Source organism: Talaromyces proteolyticus (genome assembly GCF_021365285.1).
Source record: "Talaromyces proteolyticus strain PMI_201 chromosome Unknown BGW36scaffold_10, whole genome shotgun sequence".
Lineage (NCBI taxonomy): Eukaryota > Fungi > Ascomycota > Eurotiomycetes > Eurotiales > Trichocomaceae > Talaromyces > Talaromyces proteolyticus.
Genome location: NW_025764286.1, coordinates 1,513,667 through 1,533,074, shown reverse-complemented (window position 1 = coordinate 1,533,074; position 19,408 = coordinate 1,513,667). Strand labels below are relative to the sequence as shown.

The 19,408-nt window shown below is 42.2% G+C and overlaps 9 protein-coding genes across 9 annotated transcripts; 6 read left to right on the top strand and 3 right to left on the bottom strand.

The window, feature by feature from the left end:
- Nucleotides 1-61: 61 nt before the first annotated feature.
- BGW36DRAFT_277652 (putative methyltransferase-domain-containing protein) lies at nt 62-837 on the top strand (the record flags this gene model as incomplete). Its single annotated transcript, XM_046210199.1, has 2 exons — nt 62-291; nt 384-837. Coding segments are annotated over 2 exons (684 nt in total), but the record flags the coding sequence as incomplete, so codon positions are not given.
- Nucleotides 838-934: 97 nt separating this feature from the next.
- BGW36DRAFT_302510 (U3 small nucleolar ribonucleoprotein Mpp10) lies at nt 935-2,974 on the bottom strand (the record flags this gene model as incomplete). The annotated part of the gene is made up of 1 exon (XM_046211792.1): nt 935-2,974. One exon carries the CDS (start codon nt 2,972-2,974, stop codon nt 935-937), a length of 2,040 nt encoding a protein of 679 aa, XP_046068983.1.
- Nucleotides 2,975-3,624: 650 nt separating this feature from the next.
- Nucleotides 3,625-4,688, top strand: BGW36DRAFT_302560 (oxidoreductase; the record flags this gene model as incomplete). Its single annotated transcript, XM_046211799.1, has 3 exons — nt 3,625-4,148; nt 4,201-4,445; nt 4,501-4,688. The coding sequence occupies 3 exons, from the start codon at nt 3,625-3,627 to the stop codon at nt 4,686-4,688; spliced, it is 957 nt and encodes a 318-aa protein (XP_046068982.1).
- A 364-nt stretch (nt 4,689-5,052) lies between these two features.
- BGW36DRAFT_430850 (putative NADH-ubiquinone oxidoreductase subunit B) lies at nt 5,053-5,913 on the bottom strand (the record flags this gene model as incomplete). The annotated part of the gene is made up of 4 exons (XM_046220896.1): nt 5,053-5,147; nt 5,195-5,550; nt 5,642-5,831; nt 5,880-5,913. 4 exons carry the CDS (start codon nt 5,911-5,913, stop codon nt 5,053-5,055), a joined length of 675 nt encoding a protein of 224 aa, XP_046068981.1.
- A 204-nt stretch (nt 5,914-6,117) lies between these two features.
- On the top strand, nt 6,118-6,858 carry BGW36DRAFT_419168 (Sedlin; the record flags this gene model as incomplete). The annotated part of the gene is made up of 3 exons (XM_046219445.1): nt 6,118-6,257; nt 6,315-6,611; nt 6,673-6,858. Exons 1-3 carry the CDS (start codon nt 6,213-6,215, stop codon nt 6,856-6,858), a joined length of 528 nt encoding a protein of 175 aa, XP_046068980.1. The 5' UTR covers nt 6,118-6,212.
- A 471-nt stretch (nt 6,859-7,329) lies between these two features.
- BGW36DRAFT_301763 (putative malonyl CoA-acyl carrier protein transacylase) lies at nt 7,330-8,537 on the bottom strand (the record flags this gene model as incomplete). Its single annotated transcript, XM_046211723.1, has 2 exons — nt 7,330-8,381; nt 8,429-8,537. 2 exons carry the CDS (start codon nt 8,535-8,537, stop codon nt 7,330-7,332), a joined length of 1,161 nt encoding a protein of 386 aa, XP_046068979.1.
- A 434-nt stretch (nt 8,538-8,971) lies between these two features.
- On the top strand, nt 8,972-13,110 carry BGW36DRAFT_303022 (putative nuclear pore complex subunit Nup133; the record flags this gene model as incomplete). The annotated part of the gene is made up of 4 exons (XM_046211843.1): nt 8,972-9,277; nt 9,328-9,394; nt 9,472-12,796; nt 12,843-13,110. The coding sequence occupies 4 exons, from the start codon at nt 8,972-8,974 to the stop codon at nt 13,108-13,110; spliced, it is 3,966 nt and encodes a 1,321-aa protein (XP_046068978.1).
- A 738-nt stretch (nt 13,111-13,848) lies between these two features.
- BGW36DRAFT_430846 (uncharacterized protein) lies at nt 13,849-14,250 on the top strand (the record flags this gene model as incomplete). The annotated part of the gene is made up of 2 exons (XM_046220895.1): nt 13,849-13,988; nt 14,043-14,250. 2 exons carry the CDS (start codon nt 13,849-13,851, stop codon nt 14,248-14,250), a joined length of 348 nt encoding a protein of 115 aa, XP_046068977.1.
- A 2,822-nt stretch (nt 14,251-17,072) lies between these two features.
- Nucleotides 17,073-17,749, top strand: BGW36DRAFT_362638 (uncharacterized protein; the record flags this gene model as incomplete). Its single annotated transcript, XM_046214392.1, has 2 exons — nt 17,073-17,343; nt 17,379-17,749. The coding sequence occupies 2 exons, from the start codon at nt 17,073-17,075 to the stop codon at nt 17,747-17,749; spliced, it is 642 nt and encodes a 213-aa protein (XP_046068976.1).
- Nucleotides 17,750-19,408: the final 1,659 nt, after the last annotated feature.

Sequence of the window (19,408 nt, the reverse complement as noted above, 5' to 3'; positions counted from 1 at the left end):
CAAGGAGGGCTTTCCTAACCCGTCTAATGCTTCTTCTGACCTTTCGTATACCACCGCAGATTCTGATTCCGACGATGATGCTGACCTCATGATTTTCGAGTCACTGATTCCCATCCGAGACATAAAACAAGCTGGCACAATAAAAGTCACGTTCGATGGTCTTTTAAAGGAACCGCTCGTACTCCAAGAGGACCTGAAAGAAGGATGTGGGGGGCAACTTTGGCCAGCAGGCATGCTGTTAGCGAGATACATGCTCCAAGAGCATAGAACAGATCTCGTTGACAAGACCATGTCTGTATACCCTGAGCAAAATGTCGAAAGGCTGACTTGGAATCTCGAATTTGGGCTCTCGCTGACATGCTTTTTTTTCTGGCTATGAATAGAGTCGAACTAGGAGCAGGAGGCGGTCTAGTTGGATTAGCTGTCGCCCAAGGCTGCAACACTAATATGCCCATCTATATCACCGATCAAGTGCCGATGCTTTCTCTAATGCAAGCAAATATCGCTATCAATCGTTTGACGAGCAAGGTGAGCGCAGCTGTGCTGGATTGGGCCTCACCACCATCCACAGACCTGCCACAATACCCCGCTGTCGTGCTTGCTGCAGACTGCGTCTACTTTGAGCCGGCATTCCCTTTGCTCATCTCAACACTAGAAAGACTCCTAGGCCCGGAGTCGGTATGCTATTTCTCCTTCAAACGCCGTCGACGAGCCGATGTACGTTGCATTAAAGCAATCAAGAAGAAGTTTGCTGTCGTGGAAATACACCAATATCCGGGCTGCCACGATTACTCAAGAGAGAATCTATTTCTTTACCAAATACAAGCACGCAGTCAAGGTGTGCAGTGGCGCAGTGACAAAAACTCGGTTATAACGGTAGAATAATATGACTTAAGAGCTGTGTAAATGGAAGAAGAAAAATGAAATCAATACATCACAACTTGAGTCTGCCTGCTTGGGCCTCTGTTGCCTTCGACTGATACTGTCCCTCTACAGTTTTTAACTGCCCCTTCTCGCCTACTATATTGACGCCACCCTTTTTCAAATCTGATAATATTTGCTGTCCTTCGTCAGCCTTTGTTTTTGATGTGGAGGTCGACTTGGCGTTTTTGAAACTCTCCTTCTGCTTCCGTCTTCTCTTGGACTTGTCTTCTCTGCTCATTTCGTCTTTAGCCATAGACACACCGCTTCTTGATACAACTTCCCCTCCAAAGCCATTCTTATCTTTGGCCTTGTAAATTTCCTGTGGCGCAAGAGTTGCTTGCTCCCCTATGGAACCTGCTCCACTAGGGCGTGCTTCTTCCATCATGACGGTGGCGACATCCGCAATCACGTTGATGTCGGGCTGGGGAATTTTAGGTTTGTAATGCCAATTGGACAAAGCGTCAAGCAAAGAGCTTGTGTTCTTCCATAACTGTTCAATTTCACCGTAGCTGCGCTTAAGATTTTCATCTTTCTCGTCAACAAAATTGGGATCGTTCATTCGTAAGTGATCTTTCTCATACAAATCGGCAAGACTCTGCTGAGGTTTGCTTTGGTCGACAACAACACGTCCCCGACTGGCCTGGGTACGCTGTATCATGTCGGGCAAACGCTTTATCACTTCATCAAAGTCTTTCGCCAGTATCCTCTGTTTGATCAACTGCTCAATTAATTCTGATGTTTCATTCGTCACGACTGGCACGGGCTTTCCAATGCGCTCAAAGTCAAGATCATTCTCTATGAGGGAGTTGACTGGCCGTTCTGTGGCCCTGGCTTCACCTGCGAGCATCCACCCCTTTTTTGCGACGTTGGCTAACTCTAAACGACGAATCTCGTCTGCAATCTTGGCTCGTTGCCTTTCATGTGTAGATCGACCTTCTTGCAATTCATTGGAATTTGCATCGATCTCTTGATCTGAGCTCTCAGAGAAATCCTCAAACAAATCACGGCGAACATCGGACATAGCAAGTTCAATATCATCATTATTCTCAATTTGGGATGGTTGTGTTTTCGGAAGGGGCCTGGCTTTTTGGTGTGAGACTTTTCGGGGAGGAGGTGCAAAAAAATCGTTGTATTTTATTTCAGTAGTGTCAATCCAGTCAGTTTCGTCAATTATAGCGCCTTGCACATTTTCATCGCTTTCGTCGCCCAAAAGGTCGACATCATTAAAGATTGGCCCATCTTCACTAGCTGAACTTTGGCCATCATCATCTTGATTAGGGCTGCTCTCGCTCTTTTTATAAGTCTTTGGAGCCGATAATCCGGCAGCCGCAGGATCAATGTGCCAGTCTATGTCTTCCTCGTCACTAAACTCCTCCTGTGCACCCTTGGCATCCATATTTTCCAAATACTCCGTGTTCTTGTTGAATTCGTCGATAGAGAAGAACCCATCATTCAGATTAAATGGGTCTTGAACATACGTTTCTGAAGAGGGACTTTCGGGTATTGACGATTCATCTTCGTCAGACAGCTTTTCCAAATCCATGTAATCCTCGTATTCATCAAAGTCCTCCAACTTTTCGGGCATTTGTTCCAAGTCGCTGGGATTTTCTGGGTCTGAATCAGAGTTTTCATTTTCAGAGGAAGGTACATCTTGCTCGGAAACCTTGAACTGGCGCGTTTGTAGATCGTCTTGGGGATAGTTCGATCGCTGAGAGGGCTTCGAAGGTGTGACAATATCCTGGCTCAATTGATTGCTTGTGTCGGTTATTATTCGCACGGCCTGTTCCCATATTTGGTCGATAGAAAACCCATTCGTATATAGTGGCTGAGTGTGATTTTTGCGCTCAACGCTCTTTTTCAAAATCCCCGAGCCATGTTTACTGTACTTCAGAGAATTATTGCTACTGCGTCGAAGGGTTGAATGGCCCACGGTCAGTGGATCAAGAAAGCTCTTGGCTGCAAGTCGTGATGCGATGTGTAACTGATGTGATGGGCGTAGAAATAAATGCGGCGTGGATGAAATAGACTCGCATATCGAGGATCCCTCCATTTTCACTCTGTTGGAAAACGGTCAAATCATTCAAAACAACAGGTTGATTTGATATATTATTGTCATTATTCTCGTGAAGGAAGTAACTTTTTTTTGCCGGCCCACTTTTATTTTTGAGAGGCGGTGAGACTATTAGAGCCACTCCGGGGCTGGCAGTATAGAATACGCCCAATCTTACAACAATGTTAATAATAATACAGGGAGGGATGTCCGCAACTATCATAAAGCATGCCGCCTCCGATGGTACGGATGAAATTCAGACAAGTATCCCAAGCTATTGTAAAACAATGTTGAGTCCACCAAGACTTATGTCCTATCCGTCACTTGTGGATGACGGTCCTGATCCTTTTGGTTTGTTTCGGCTACTTTTTTATATATAGATGAGCTGGGTTTCCAAATGATATAATTGAACTTGTTCCGACTAGAAAATACATGCTTGGTATCATTATTTCTCCCAAGGTTTTGGCTGCATGAATGACATAGAGGTTACAGCACAGAGACGTCACTCTGACGGTATGTCTCAATGGACCATATATTTTCAGGCGAATCTTCCTCGATGGAATGATTATGTGCAATATTTAGAAAATAAAGCTGATGAAACATTTTCGGTTTAATTCCACTTCTACTGATATATGCCATACGGTCCTAGGATGGGTCATACGTCACAATTTCAGCCAGGTACAAGAAAAATTAAAATATATCTTTCACAGGGTTGGTTTTCTGACTCTTTCATAGGGCATCAAGTCCCCATTCACCATCAGGAAAAGCCAGGATGGCAGCATATGATGCTTGATCCGAAACCAGTCTCTGATCAGCTCCCAACCGATGATGGCGGCTATCAGCCGTACAAACCAGCAGGGAAATTAAAAGACAGGCGTGCTGTGATAACTGGGGGTGATTCTGGAATTGGGAGAGCTACTGCCATTCTTTACGCAATGGAAGGCGCATCAAGCCTTATTACCTATCTTCCAGTCGAAGAAAAAGACGCTCAAGAAACCAAGAAGAAAGTCGAAGAGTATGGCAGTAAATGCTACCTCTTCCCAATAGATCTGCGCACAAGGGAGAATTGCAAGGCCGTCATTGATAAAGCTGTCGAATGTCTTGGCGGAATTGACATCTTGGTGAACAATGCTGCTTTTCAAAACATGATACAGGATATATCAGATCTTTCTGAGTGAGTGATACTAAAAGAGCATTCTCTTGAAGTATTGTTAATGAAGGAGTAGGGAACAGTGGGAAAATACCTTTAATACGAACATACATCCTTACTTCTACCTGGCAAAATATGCAATGCCGCATCTCAAAAGGGGTTCCACGATCATCAACTGCGCATCAGTGAATCATTTCATTGGAAGGGGTGACCTACTTGATTACACGTCCACAAAGGGGGCCATTGTTGCATTCACTCGGGCATTATCAAATCAGCAAATTGGCAAAGGTATTAGAGTGAATTGTGTTTGTCCTGGTCCGAGTAAGTCGAAGCCATAGGTTTTGGATACTTAGGCCAGTTTGCTAACATCACTTAGTATGGACACCGTTGATACCTTCCACAATGGAAACAAAGGCGCTTGAACAATTCAGTGAGGTGCCGATGGGACGCCCAGGGCAGCCAAGTGAAGTAGCTACTTGTTTTGTATTCCTAGCCAGTCCCGACAGCAGTTACATATCTGGGCAGTGCCTACACCCTAACGGTGGTGTGGTCGTGGGTAGTTAAAAAGTACTTTGTATATGATTTTATGCATCCACATAGAATCCGAAACTCAACGGGCCCGATTAGGATGCGACGCCCCTGGGTAGAGACTATAAGAAATAAAAGGAACCCGCATCCTCTCACGGAACTTTTGCACTTAATCAAATAATAGCGAGTAACTCAGCCATAAATGGTTACAGAAAAAGCACAAAGGAAATCGAATAAACGAGCTGTCTGGATACTACCAAATTCAAAAATGGTCATTTTAACAGTGAAATTCCTTTTTGAAAGTATTCACCAAGAATTTGAAAGTACCCGAAAGCAATTTGGCCAATGAAATAATCCAGGTAAATCTACATCTAATATACTAAACAGAAGATGAAATCATCTATCTCCTGTACCACATGCGTGTTATTTTTGTGTGCCGCATTTTCTTTTGAAGTTGAAAAATCCCATACATAAGGGCTTCTGATGTTGGAGGACCTGGGAGACATTAGCATCAGCTTTGGCAGACGAGTCATATAACTTACAGCCGGGAACGTAAATGTCGACTGGAACAATGCGATCACAGCCACGAACAACCGAGTAGCTGTAATGATAGTACCCTCCACCATTTGCACAGCTACCCATACTGATAACCCAGCGAGGATCTGGCATTTGGTCATAAACTTGGCGAAGAGCAGGCGCCATTTTATTAGTCAGGGTCCCGGCAACGATCATAACGTCAGACTGTCTAGGAGATGCCCGGAAAATAATACCCAGTCTATCCTGATCATATCGAGGAGTTGAAAGATGCATCATTTCCACAGCGCAGCAGGCTAGCCCGAACGTCATAGGCCATAACGAGCTCTGGCGGGCCCAGTTTGCGATTTGATCAAGGGTTGTCCTTTTGATCACAATCAGTTGTTAATTTCCTTTTTCTTTCTTTCTTGTTTTGCTGCATGTAGATGACACAATGTCGGCATATTTGTACTTACAACGCATACTGCATCGCACCTTCTTTCTTTTCTTGGCTTGGAAGAGGTACCTCCCTCCGTATCTTTCCCGAGGCTGTCAAAGAACTAGTTTCCGATCGGTTTTGCACGGCAGAGGCAGACTTCAGCGACGAGGTAGAAATCCATGCTGCTTGCGGCACGAGCCTGGTGATTGAGGTCGGACGTGCATATGCTATTGTGTGTTAGAGAGGAGGTATCTGAGGAAGGTGGCAAGACGTACGGCGCAATTGCCCAGACCGGGCTACAAAAGCCATTTCAAACAGCTGGGTGAATTCAACGCACCCTCAGCGTAAGAATGAGAGAATGCTGAAATCTTGGGGTGCGAGCTTACGCTAGAGACACGATGTGATAAATGAGGTTGAAAGACCGAAGGACTGCAACCTGCGGGCCGTCCTTGGCATCCATAAATTACCGCCGAGCTGCGTATAGTCACGCATCCGCTGCGTAAGTTAGTAATACTTGTAATTAATTACCCGCAGAACAAGCATCTCACTCGATTCACGAATTTTAGAGACTGTCACTCGTTGGACCAGCTTGTCGCGCAATTTGAACTATGGCTCTTCCTTCAATCGCCTGCGTTGCCTTTGTGGCAAAGAATGTATGTATATAACTGCAGGCTTGGTCTGTGGTTGCAAGCTTAGCTGGTTTTCTATAGGACCATCCTCTACATATCACAGTCTTCCCTCCGTTTGTCGAGTCTCGCCTCAGGTTTTCGTTTCTGATAAATTCGTCTCTTGATATTTTCGATCTTCGCACCAAGGATACATTCATAGACCAAGACTTAGGCCTCTTACAAGCTTTTGACGAAAACTTAGCAGTCTATGGCTGGCTCACTAATACCGGGGTCAAGATCTTGATTATTGTCAATCTTGCAGGTGGTCGATTACCGCCGGAGCCAGAGAGACGCAAAGCCACCAGAGTCACAGGTATCAATGATTCGGACTTGAAACCTGTAAGCTCCGAGATCTTTGTGTCGCTTTATCGTGGTCGCTGATAATGCTCTATGTAATAAGGCTTTTCGAGCATTGCAAACCGCATACATCAAACTACTACAAAACCCTTTTTACAGTCCAGACAGCCTCGGCTCCAAACCACAAGACTCCGCATCAAAAGCCTCCATAGGCATCACAGACCAAAAATTCATTTCCGAGGTGAAACGGGTTGGCGAAAGTTGGTCTCCAGGTCTTTCTAGCATCTAATCCTAACAACAGAGGTGGTGGTTGCGTTCCCACTTACCCCTCGCAATCGTCTCCTTAATTCAGTCGTACCTTGATACTTCGAATGAGCACCGTTCTATCTAAGAAAAGAGGCTTGATTTGGTGATCATTTGCCTCTTTAGTACTACGTGGAGATGAAGGTATGGCCCATCACGGGGGGTACCATATACTTAAGATAGGTGTCGTTTTAATGTCAAGGTATTGACATATTTGCACAATTGCCATTTGATGACATCCTTTCAGAGCCAACTCATGATGAACGACTAACGACATTCCACCATGGTTTCAGATTTGTGTCAGATCCCCTTCGCATACTAGAATAACAGCTTGGAATATCATAGCAAAATGTATTGGCTATACCGTGGTTATGCACTTGAAAGTGGAAGAATAATTTGTCTTCTACCAAGATTTGTTGGAACGGGGTATCAAATCCTATGCATTGGCTGGAACAATTTATACATCATCGGTATCCTCGTGCTCTGATTTTTCAAGGGCGTTAATGACATCCTCAACTTCTCTTGGATCACATATCGCCCAGACACCACCACCTTTAGAAGGGATACGGCCGACTTCTTTGCCGACTAAGTTTCTTCCAACCTTTCCTGGGCCTATACCAATCCATCGCTTTACACCTCGTTCCTGATCCAAATATCTGATGCTATCCCACCATCTCACGGTTTCCACGCACTGTCTGGAAAGAAGGTCTTTGAGATTCTCCTTTGATGTGAAAGGCACAGCAGAAACATTAGATACGCATGGCATTGCCGCGGGAAATTTTATATCAGTTGTTTCCAACTTTGTTCTCATATATTGCGCAGCTGGGGCCATAATAGGGCTATGAAAGGGACTGTCGCTTTTCAATCTCACGGCTCGCGGGTCATGACCACCAAATTGCCGCAATTGGACAAGAAGTGTCTTAATTCTTTGAATGCTCCCACTGAGCACTATTTGGTTTTTAGAATTGATATTAGCAATAAGGACCTGTTGTATAGACGACATCTCATAGCTGGAGTCGTCTTTGGAGCCCATCGACCCAGGGCCTAGAAATTCCTGTATCGCTGATATCAAGCTTTGGAGATGATCTGGTTCGCAAATCAATGCAATCATGCCGTAGCTTTCCCCCGACCTTTGCCGAGCCCTCTGGCTACATTGTGCCATTACCTCAGCTCGGCCTCTCACCATTCTAAGAGCGGGTAAAAAGTCCAAATAGCCTCCAGCGACAAGGGCAGAATATTCGCCCAAGCTGTGCCCAAGAGCCACATCAACGCGCTCCTTCGTTTTGAAACCAAATTCCCGCTCCAATATCCGTAGGATGAGTATGGATGTGGCCATGATCGAGGGTTGTGAGTTCTCTGTCTTATTTAGCTCCGAATTAGGGCCTCTCGATACTATACGAGACAAAGAGAAACCAAGTGTACTATCCATTTCATCGATAAATGGTTTTGAAGTTTTGGGAAAGGCTTCTACCCATGATGATATCATACCAACTCGATGGACGCCATGGCCTGGTGTCGTTAGCTCTGTTAACATAATTGCAAGAAAGTAAACCAACCAGGAAAGAAAAGGGCTGTACGCAAAGTCCGATTTGCAGAATTGGTTGAAAAAGGCTTGAAAGTGGTGCCACTAATGCACCTGGCTGGAAAGCAAGTTGCTGGTGACATTATCGTGAAGGGGATACTCCAGCCTCATTGTATACTTTAAATTTCAATATCCATTAGCGCTCTCACATTTCAGCCGTTCAAAGTCTTGCAAAGCATATGTGCGTAGATAAGAAATCAGAGGTCATATTGGAACACTCAATCAACTGAGGAAGCGGCAGTAGTATTGAACCTGAGCATGTAGCTACCTGCCGCGGGCCGCCAGAGCTTGGTGGTTACGGGGGGTAACGCGTTAGTCCAGATACAGTTAGCCCAGAAACAAACATCTGAAGCCCCAAGATAGAGCTAGCGCTTTGAAATGTCAACAACTCAGCATTGCTTCTCTGGTAACATGCGACAGTTCTTCGGCCACCTTATTGCTCTATACCAGCAAAACATATGCCACCGATAAGGACTCTGAACCAGCACACATCTTCGTCCATGCTCTAATAACAAACATGTTTGCTCCAACCTCAGGAGGTCGCTCTCTCCGGAATCCCCGAAGGCGTCAAAGAACAAGTCTAGACGAATCCGTTAAACCGCCAAATCCCAAGCGCCAGAAGTCTACTTTGCGCGAAAAGAATATCCAGCGTCCAGCGAACGCAACTGCAGACCTCGATGTAGAGAGTGATCAACCTTTAATCGATGTTCCTAAGCAATCTTCCAAGATTGACGGCAGAGTTGAAGCGGAGCAAACCATTGCCTTCAGAGGTCCAAAGAAGTTAGAAAATCTAGCTAGCTTGAAAGATTCTACTGTTGTCCTGGTGAGATTACTGTACATTTCTCTGTCTTCAATACTTACATTACGTATTAGTCTTCCAATGACTACTACACTGTCACACAGCTCCCTTTGCCTGAACAGCTTCTAGAAGCAATTACTGGTGAGTGCGAATCTCACTTCACACCATAAGGCTAAATTCGCGGTTTGAATCTAACGGCGTTCTTCGATTAGGTCGAGTACGATGTGTATTCAATACGAAAAACGGGTTCGCGCTTCTTTTGACCGAAACACGGGCTCTTATATGGCCTTATACGGAGGGTTCTTCTCAAATAGGGCCTGAGATTATCTCATTGTCAATGCCGGATTGGTGCAAGAGTGACGGTGTAGCTTTGATGGGAACGCTTGTGTCCAACGTGACATCTACAATTCCGGGATTGCTTGTGGTGGCACCAGTCACTGGAAAGTTGATATATTGGGAAAGTGCATCGAATGCTACCTTGGTGGGAATCCCTAAGCAGAAACAAAGTGGCTTACGGGGTGCTATTCCCGGGCTACTATCCGGCGAACAGGTCACGGATGTCATCAATGCTGAACCCTCAGGTATCATTTTGACTTTTTCAACAGGTAGAGTTGCCCAGGTTACAATAAGAGATCCACAAGGAAAACCTGCTTTGTCCATAAATTTGCTTCATCGGGGCCATTCAAAGTTAACAGCTGGTGGATTTTTTGACGGCATCAGGAGTGTTCTGGGGAGCCACTCGTGGCGAAAAGAAATAGCTGCAGTCAGAACGGGGTCTTCTCTTTTGCGGGGTCAGCGAGATGTGATAATCGCATATTGCACAGCCTTACTTGAAATCTGGGATTCCCACTGGAATAACGTTAACACACTTCGTGCTGAGGTGGATCTACAGGACGATATATACCTTTCGCTGGGGTTAGCAATTGAAAGCAGATCTAGTTGTTCCGTTCGAATATTAGACTGCATTGCTAGTCATGAGGAACAAAAGTCACCTCATTCCGGCGAAGTACAACAGGAGACTACACTCTTCTTTCTTGCACTTGTATCTCACGACACATCAACAAAAACACTTGCTGTTGTGAGGGGCGTATTTCTTCACGACAAGCTGGAAATCCGATCATCGCATAAAATTGACAACCCCGATATCACCAATGAAATTGACAGACACAGACCGAAGTTACATATAACAAAACCTTGGAACACGGCATTCATTGTCATGGAACAGAGGGTATGGATTATTTCGCTGGCATCGATTGAACCTACACCTTCTGCGCAACTGTTGGAAAGTAGCACTCCCAGGCCATTCCAGGATAGAGTTCAATTTCAAACCGGTGACAAATACGAGATAATTGGAACTGGGTCACATGTAGAGGAAGGCTCCCAATCCGAAATCCCAACGTGCGTTGTTATGTTGAGGGAGTTTGGGTTGATACGGATATCAGCTTTGTCTTCCCAACTAGAAACCGATGACGGTGCGCGTGTCACCGCTAAGCAGAAGATTGAACAAGCCGTATTTTTTGGTACTATGTCGAATACACCGTTGAGTTTCATTGAGGATGGTGGGCCAGCCTTCTCTGTTCAGGAAATTGAGGACGCGGCATTAGAAATATGCAAGGATATTCTTCGGTCAGACACCAAATTCATCCCTCACGCCAATATATCACTCGACCACAATCTGCGTCTGCGCTCAAAGGCGTTGGGCGATTTGGCCGCAGAACTACTTCGACGCAGGGTGCCGTTATCGAGGCAGATTCGATGGAAGCTGTTGTCGGCTGGTGAGAAATTGGCTTCTCAGAGATCCATTTGGAAGTTAGAAGAAGAGTTTCGCAAGAAATATAACTCGCAGACTTTCTTGGCGCGCGCCATCGGCCTCATGAATGAAAAATTCAGAACAAAACATGGTTCAATTGGATCTCATCAGAGCGACCATGTGCGTCAATGGTTTTTCCACGATACTTTTCGAATGCAACACATCATTCCCTGGATATTCAATACTATACGAGGGTCAAAAGGCTCTACTGGACGATCCGGTACTGCCTTTATTGCTCAAATATACCAAGCAAGCGAGCTCTCCCTTGCAGTATTAGAGAGCGCGTTTCGCTTCAGGGAAGATCATGCATTGCAATATGGCCTTGGAGAAGAATTGTTTGAAAACGGAGTGCTAGTATCTGCTTACAACAATCTTCCCGAGTTCTGGACATCGGAGAGCATGGTCTACAGTGAAACCATGAGCATGCTTGATTTGGAGCTTGAGAGTTCTAGGTCCTCGATGCAACAGCCATCGTCAAGTGTCGAGAATGCAGATTCTCTCATGCTGGATAAAATTGCACAGAATAGTTGCCGCAGGCTTCGTGTCTTAAATATGATGCTAAATGAAAGATCCCGATGGTTATCAGTGCAAAATGACCCAAAAATTAGAGAAGAGGGCATTTCCCTGAAGGAAGATAACCAGAAAAAAAGAAAGTGGCAACTCTTTAAAATGGCTGGGATTGGTCAACTTGAAGGGGCGATTTCCTTAGCTGAGGAATTACGTGACATGGATGCGTTAGTAGAACTGATGGTAGAGCTTCAAGATCAAATCAAGAGTCATAAGGATTCTCTTGAGAATGGATCGAAAGGCTTGTCTCTGACTGTCAAGGATATATCCGGTTTTACACAAAAGATAGCTGACTATTTCGAAAACTTTGGGGAGCAATGGGCTGATGCTTTCTTTTCACGACAAATCAGAGTTGGTCAATCCGGGGTCTTGTTATCGATGAAAGACTATCAGCCTTACGTCACTCGATTCTTAAGGAAATATCCATCCTATGGTCGACTAGCTTGGATTAATGAAATTGTTGGGGAAGAGGATTATGAAACTGCCTCGGACGCACTCGAAAAGCTTGCCTTAACACAAGAGCCCAATTTGTGGAACAAGCGTGTTCAATTGTCACTCGCCAAAGTAACGAAATTGGCGTCTTGGGAGAAGGCTGGGAAATCTGGAAGAAGCCACGGGCAGGCCTGGTTGAAGCGGCTTGACGATATCGTGGAGCTCGCCGGGATCCAGGAGCTTCTCTATGAACATATACTACCTGCATTGCATGGTGCCATTGATGAAAAGGCAGAGCTTGAGCTCGCAATGGAGCATTTCGGGAATCAAGTCAGTGACCGACCTGCGCTCAAAGAACTCCTCGAAGGGTTGTTGCGGCAGTTAATAAGCAGAGAAGCACTCAACGCCGACCAACTTATCAATCTCATCACCTTGGTGGATGAAGTGCGTTTCTTAGAAGGGGAAGAGAGCGCAGCTTTGGGGCGTGAATTTTATATTGCTCTTCGTGTCCTTCGCCTCAGTGACTATGCATCGACTGACCCTGTTGGCTATGACTTTTTGGAGAGATTGATATGGAGAAGGTGCATTATCAGAGATGATTGGTGCGCAATTCTAAAAGCAGAACCACGATTCGACGATGAGCTGAAGTCGTTACTTCGAGGTACAGCCTTGGTGAAGACCTTGACCGATTGCATTGCAGAAGGTATGTCAATTTTGCCGGTAGAATGCGCAGAGTACTTACAGTCGTGTAGAAGCATCTCAGAAACATGAAAAGGGTAGACTCTACCCCTTATCCAAGCCATCAGAGGCCGTCCAATTCGGATCTTATGAACTGGTCCGAAACCGCTTTAAATCGGAGCAGTGGCCCCATATTGAACGAGATCTCAATTTAGAGATAGACACACTAAAGCGACTCATAGAAGAGGGTCAACTGGCATTATGGTTCCCTGAGATTTTGGGGTTGGCTGAAGAAGACTCCGCTGCAGTCAATGCAGTCAATGACCAGGCGGGGCGGCAATCCATTAGAGCTAGATCTACTTGGGTATAGAATGCAGAATATCATGTATCCATATGACCTCCAGGTGGCTGGCAGATCAAGCAGTCAATCTAAATGCTGACAACTTGCAACAACATCGTGCTGCCTGTACATTCAATGTGATCACCTCCTGGTGATAAGATTGAAATGATTGATATATGTAGGCTGGTGTAGGACTGACTACACGGATGTTCAACTAACTGCAGCATTTAGCCTCCCAGCTAGTCCAAGTGGGCCCGGGAAGTAGCAACCCCGGATCAGGCTAACCAGGAATGGCGACCTGCACTGCGGGGGTTAGCGTCATTGCTGAAGGCTAGCGCCGTTTTTCATATCATGAGGTCATGTGTCCCATGTCCTAATTCGTGTCTCCTGTCTTCTTCCCCTTCTTTCCCTTCTCCCCAAGCAGCCCTAGTTAACCTCTTCGATTGATCCATCCCTTTTCTTTGGCATTGCCTCTTTTCACTCTGTGGTAAGTCAGCCTCCCATCTAGATAACCACACCTACGCCTTGCTACATCTTCGTCTAAGTATCTTCTGACCGAGCCACCAGGGGGTACACGTAAATCGTTACGGCTACTGCAATATTCCACTGCATTCCACAGTGCCACTGGCATCAAGTAATCCTCCTATCCAAGAACCATTACTGTGATATTTCGGCAGTATTTCACAAGTATGTCGGTTATTCTGTGTAATGTCCGCCTATGCTCTACTGACCGGGGTTTTAACTGGTACAGTGACACGATCTCACAAAATGAATGACCGTGATCATGCCGGGCTCTCGGACGGTACAGCGGCAGCTCATGACTCGGTTCCTCGGTACTTTGGAAAGACTGGCCCAGTGGATGCAGATCCCAGAAAGACCAAAAAGGACGGAGGTGGAAAGGGTAACTGGTAAGAAAAGTAGTATTCATAATGAAAAGAATCTTCTCTTACGTTCACTTTTAGGGGCCGTTCGGGTGATGAAGTGCAAGATTTCGACTATAACTTCACCAATGCCCGACGTCGGTCTAATAGCAGCAACCAGGGTCTAGCTGAATTCAAAACTAAATTTGAGACAGTTGATGTGGAGCCCGTATTTGAAGAAGAGGTCCAGAGATCACCCGATAAGAATGGTGATGAGGAAGGTGATGCATCAGCCCAGAAAGCCACCTAGTAGCAAAGACACTATTGACACCTTTCGCATGGGACCCTGACAGTTAAGAGACTTAGAATTCCTACAGAGCTAATAGGTTGGGCTGGATGTCAATATCGCTATCCTTTATTGCCACCAGATGTAACAATGGTTGTCGTAGAAGCTACCTATGATGAACAGGATATCCTATATTCTAGCTATATTCTGGAGTTATATTCCATACACTCCTAAGGGTGCTAAGTGTATACACTCAATATGACACACATGTTAATATATTAGGATTTACACCAGTTCATATCAGACAAAAATATAGACTTTAGGGGGTTCCGCCTGTAGACAACGCCAGTATCAGGAAAGAGAGGACTCCTTTACCCAAACCACATTTGGAGTGTTATAATAAAACTGTTGACACCATACTGCATATGGCCACTTTTTGCGTCCTGGATGTTTTCTCACTCAGTCATGTGCGGAGCAAATGCTCTTTATGTATTATATGTCAACCCTTCTCATTGCCCTGCTCTACACCCCAGTCAACTCAAATCATTGCTATTGGAGGCATCACACATGGGTTTTACTCTCCAAATCCATCTCGCTTATCCACACACACACCTGACACCATGGACGCATGATGACATCTACGTGACAAATTTAATGCATCAGGATCCAGGTATCGGTTACTTGTATTTTACACCCCTTTTCTAGTCCTTGGCGCTATATGCTAGCTCACCTTCCTGCTGGCGGCCACCGCATGAGGGCATAACTCCCTTCGCATTTTAGATGGCTTTTTGAGAAAGTTATCTGGAAAACAGGTAATTAGGCGATTTTCAAATATCTCTCAGTTGAAGTTTGTTGAGTTAGACGATTCAATTAATTTTCTTCCGTTCCTACTACTGCACCAACTATCTTCGTTAGAAGAGGTATGCATCAACATGGGGGATAATGATCTTAGAGAAGAACTGGAGCAATTACAAACTCTTCTTGGCTTATTGAAAAACAAGTTGGAGTCAATAAAATTATCCTGCGAGAACGACGACTGCTCACAGTACAGGATTACCGATTGGAAAAACTTTGAGAAATATTATAAGGAATTGCTTCATTTCATCTAGCTAGCACCAGCAAAGTATGTAAATTGATTGTTTAAATATTGTTGATGGGATTGTGGTTATATCCTGCAGTAAATATAAAGGTTACTCGTCGCTTGCCGCGTCTATTTCCTGATTTGGAGATAAAAAAATTAACACTAGTTTGTTAGCTTCTCAGGAGATATGGTAGACTAAATGACCATTGAAAAGGATATCGAATCGGATCGGATCGATCTAATGATGATGCAATTTATTGAAAGCCACGTGGGTTGACATTTCTATGAACATATATTAAGAACAGATTTGTACTCTCATTTTCTATCAAAGTCCCAGCTTCAGCCCATTACATCAGAGAAGAACCCACAAAGCAGTCTCAAGTCCTGCAACAAGATATTGGACCTCTTACAAGTTCAACCAAGCCAGATTGGGATGGATTAGCTTTACACATGATGCAGGCTAGCAAGCGGCATTCATTAAAGCGGGACAAAAAGCAAGCAAGACTCGATAAAGTTGAAAAAGACTAATCATCCCAATGTCGTCAGTCTTACTGAAGTACTTTACTTTAAAGAGACAGTCTGTCTAGGTTATAATTCTGACCTGTTTGACATACCACTATAGGCTCTATACGCGGCTCCCAATGTGGAGCTGTGGGTTTTTGGGGCTATTGAAACTGTGTCATTGATCATGATGGCCAACGCAAATCGAATACTTCTGAGGGGGAATTGTCATTTATTAATACCGTGACAGACTGGTCGAAGAGATAGAGTGATAGTGGTAGTAGCCGATTAGGTTAAGCCAAAGCTTGTAGTAAACCCACTACAGCAGGTTCTGCTCCATAAAAGGCCAAGGCATACGGAGTATGTCCATACAGAGTACAGCAAAAAAAGATAGTTTGATACTATCGCCTCTAAGCTAAGATATCCACAAGCTTGCGTCCGAGTCCATGCCCCAGAAAGATCGCGGAAACCAAGTCTGCCAAATTAAGATCAGGTTTTGTCCAACTTATTAAGCAACGAGATGCGAGCACAAGAAATTGCTATTAACAGATAATTACAAGCCTAATTTTCTAATCTATGTAACTGTTTAATCATATTTATATATAAAGTATGAACATATTTACCATGTAGTGAAACTGCGCTAAATCAATATTCATCACATGGAACTTTATCAGAGCTTATAATTTTAATAGTTCTGATGATCTCTAAACATGGTTAGACGCCTATAATATTTCAGCCTCAGATTGTTACCTATGATCTAGACAAGCTATTCCTGTTTCTTCGAACCCTCTTCTCTGCAACGAGCTAGCGGTCGAATAGTTACTTATTTATCAAGTAATCCCCCATATACTCTGGAACCATGAAGCTTCTCTCCATCCTTTACAAAGAAGACACAAACATGGATTTCGGTAGGTAGTTAGGTAGTCTACAGATTACATCAAGGGGTTCCGCTGCGTCTCTTTTCACCTACAAAGAGCAATGAGTATAGTACTAGATCGTGCATAAAGAGTTTCTTTTCTATTAAAAAGATTCGGTAGCTCCGACATGCCAATCTAATGAAAAAGGTGATCTTTGATTTTGGTGGAAAACAACAAACAATTCTTACCGAAAGGAACGTAAGCATAACTGTTGAACTATTGCTTTTCTTTGCCTACGGCGATCTATAAGAAAGCACAGATTACCCACAACTAGAACACAATTGTTCGACAATCACGTCTCATCTGTGAAAATTTCAAACTTGAGTCATTCATATATTTATTTCAAAATGAGATTCCAAGACTTCCTCATCCCTCTAGCCCTCCTCTTATATTCCACTTCAGCTGTGGACGATAGTTCCTTCTGCGAGGAAATCCTCACCACGCTCCGTGAAAACCTGGAGTCCCTGTCTCCAGCCCTGCAACTATCTCTCGATAACATCCACGCAAATTATGCAGAGCTCACCAAGGCAGGTATCCAGCCCAATATTGAAGAATACGTGCAGAAAGCCATGACCGTTCTGGTCCAATTTGATGAACTCTTTCAGATGCCAGAGAAAAGTTACTCACAGGCTGCTTCTAATTTCTGTTCCAAGCTGCGGAGATTGCCACCACTGAAGCTCCGGCCAGAGCTAGGAAGCGTGCTTCCCCTTCCAAGCGCAAGCAAAGTCTTACTTCTATTGTGGAGCATGTTGCTAGTCTTGTAAATCCGATTGCGTATGGGGTTCAATGTGGCCTAGAAAAGGGAGCTGATAATGTCAAAGCGGCCGTTCAGAGTGCAGGGGCTTCCCTGGACCAAGAGTCAAATGGAATCGCTGACGTTGCTGGATGTGCCACTGCTGGCTTGGGCAATACAGTGGGAACCGTTCCAAGGTATATTATCACGCTTGCCAAGGCATTAAGTTCTGGATCAAGCCCACTTGCTGGAACCATTTTTGGTGAAAACTCAGGTTATGACTCAGATTGAGAGGATTATATCTAGTGATTCTTAAACTTGACTGCTGCTTATGTTTACTTCTTGCGAATCTTGTTTCGGGTATTTATTTGATTGGTCTCTACTCTGAAGGATATGTTGTTGTAGTAGTAGTAGTAGTAGTAGTAGTAGATTTCATTGACCTAATATAGCTAGCTTTCATACTATCATTACTATACAGGATTATGCCTTAACCTATAGAAAGAGCAAGCATAATATAACCATACAGTAGTATAGCTTAGAAAGATATATTATATAAAAATCTAAACAATATAAAAATCTAAACAATATAAAAGTATAAATAATGTAAATAATTAATAATATCTATAATATTCATTTTTATTATATCTAATTAATATACTATATATATCTAGTTTATATAATATTAATATCTTATTTAAGCTTAATTTATTTAGCTTAAATCTATATTTATATATTCTTTTAAATTATTTTTTATTAAATCTTACTTTACTTTATTTCTATATTTAGATAAGATATTATTATTATTATTAATTTTTATTAATTATAAACTGATTATCACAAGAATCAATAACTTATAGTCAAAAGATATTATAGCAGATATTATTATATAAACATATAAATAGAAATAGTTAACATAATCTAATAGCCATCTATTTATAACAGCCATCTGCCTATTTCTACCTAAAAACGTATTCTATATTGATTTTATAATTTCAACAAGTTACTATGCCACTAATTTACAAGTAAGATCTTTTAAAATCAACTAAAATAGAGAAAAAGATTTAATTAGTTATTTTTAATTTAAAAAATAGAAATATTTTAAGTATTTATAAAGCTATAAAGATCTATACTATTTTTTATATAACGTTCTAAAACTAGTTAAAAAGAATATAATTTAAAACAATAAAATATATTAATAATCATAAATTAATTGAATTTAAGAAGAAATCATTTATTAAATAAATATTAGATTTAAATAAGTATAGATTATCTTCTTAATATTCTTTTATATAAGATATAATTAATTTTCTTTTTTTATAATATAGTTTTAAGCAGATTAATAAGATATAGATATATTAATGTATTAATTATTATTTAGAACTTAAATTAAGATTTATATAAAGATATAACTATAAATATACTAAATATAAAGATCTAAAGATAATCTAAAATTATTTTAACTATATATAAGAGATTATATTATAATATAATATCTTATTAAAAGATATTTATAATTTTAATAAGATTAGTTTTATTATAGATCTCTATATAATTATAAAGATTATAATAAAAAGTAATTAATATAATAGACTATATCTATTATAACTTAATAATTAAAAATAAGATAATCATAATTAAGATAATTAATTCTATTAGATAAATTTTGTTATTATATATGATTTTTAAAGTAAAAAAATATTCATAAAAAGCTTAATAATTAAAAAATCTATATTAGTGATAATAGATAGACAATAGATAAAATTAATATAGATTAATTTATTAATCACTTTATTATATTATTTAATATAGAGAAAGTCCAATTATCTTAGATAATTAAAGTCTAAGATATTACTAAGATTGACTAAAGATATTACTAAGAAAAATATATATTAAAATAAAATTACTTTAGTTTCTATGGTTTTAATAATCTCTTTATTAGATTTATAGAGA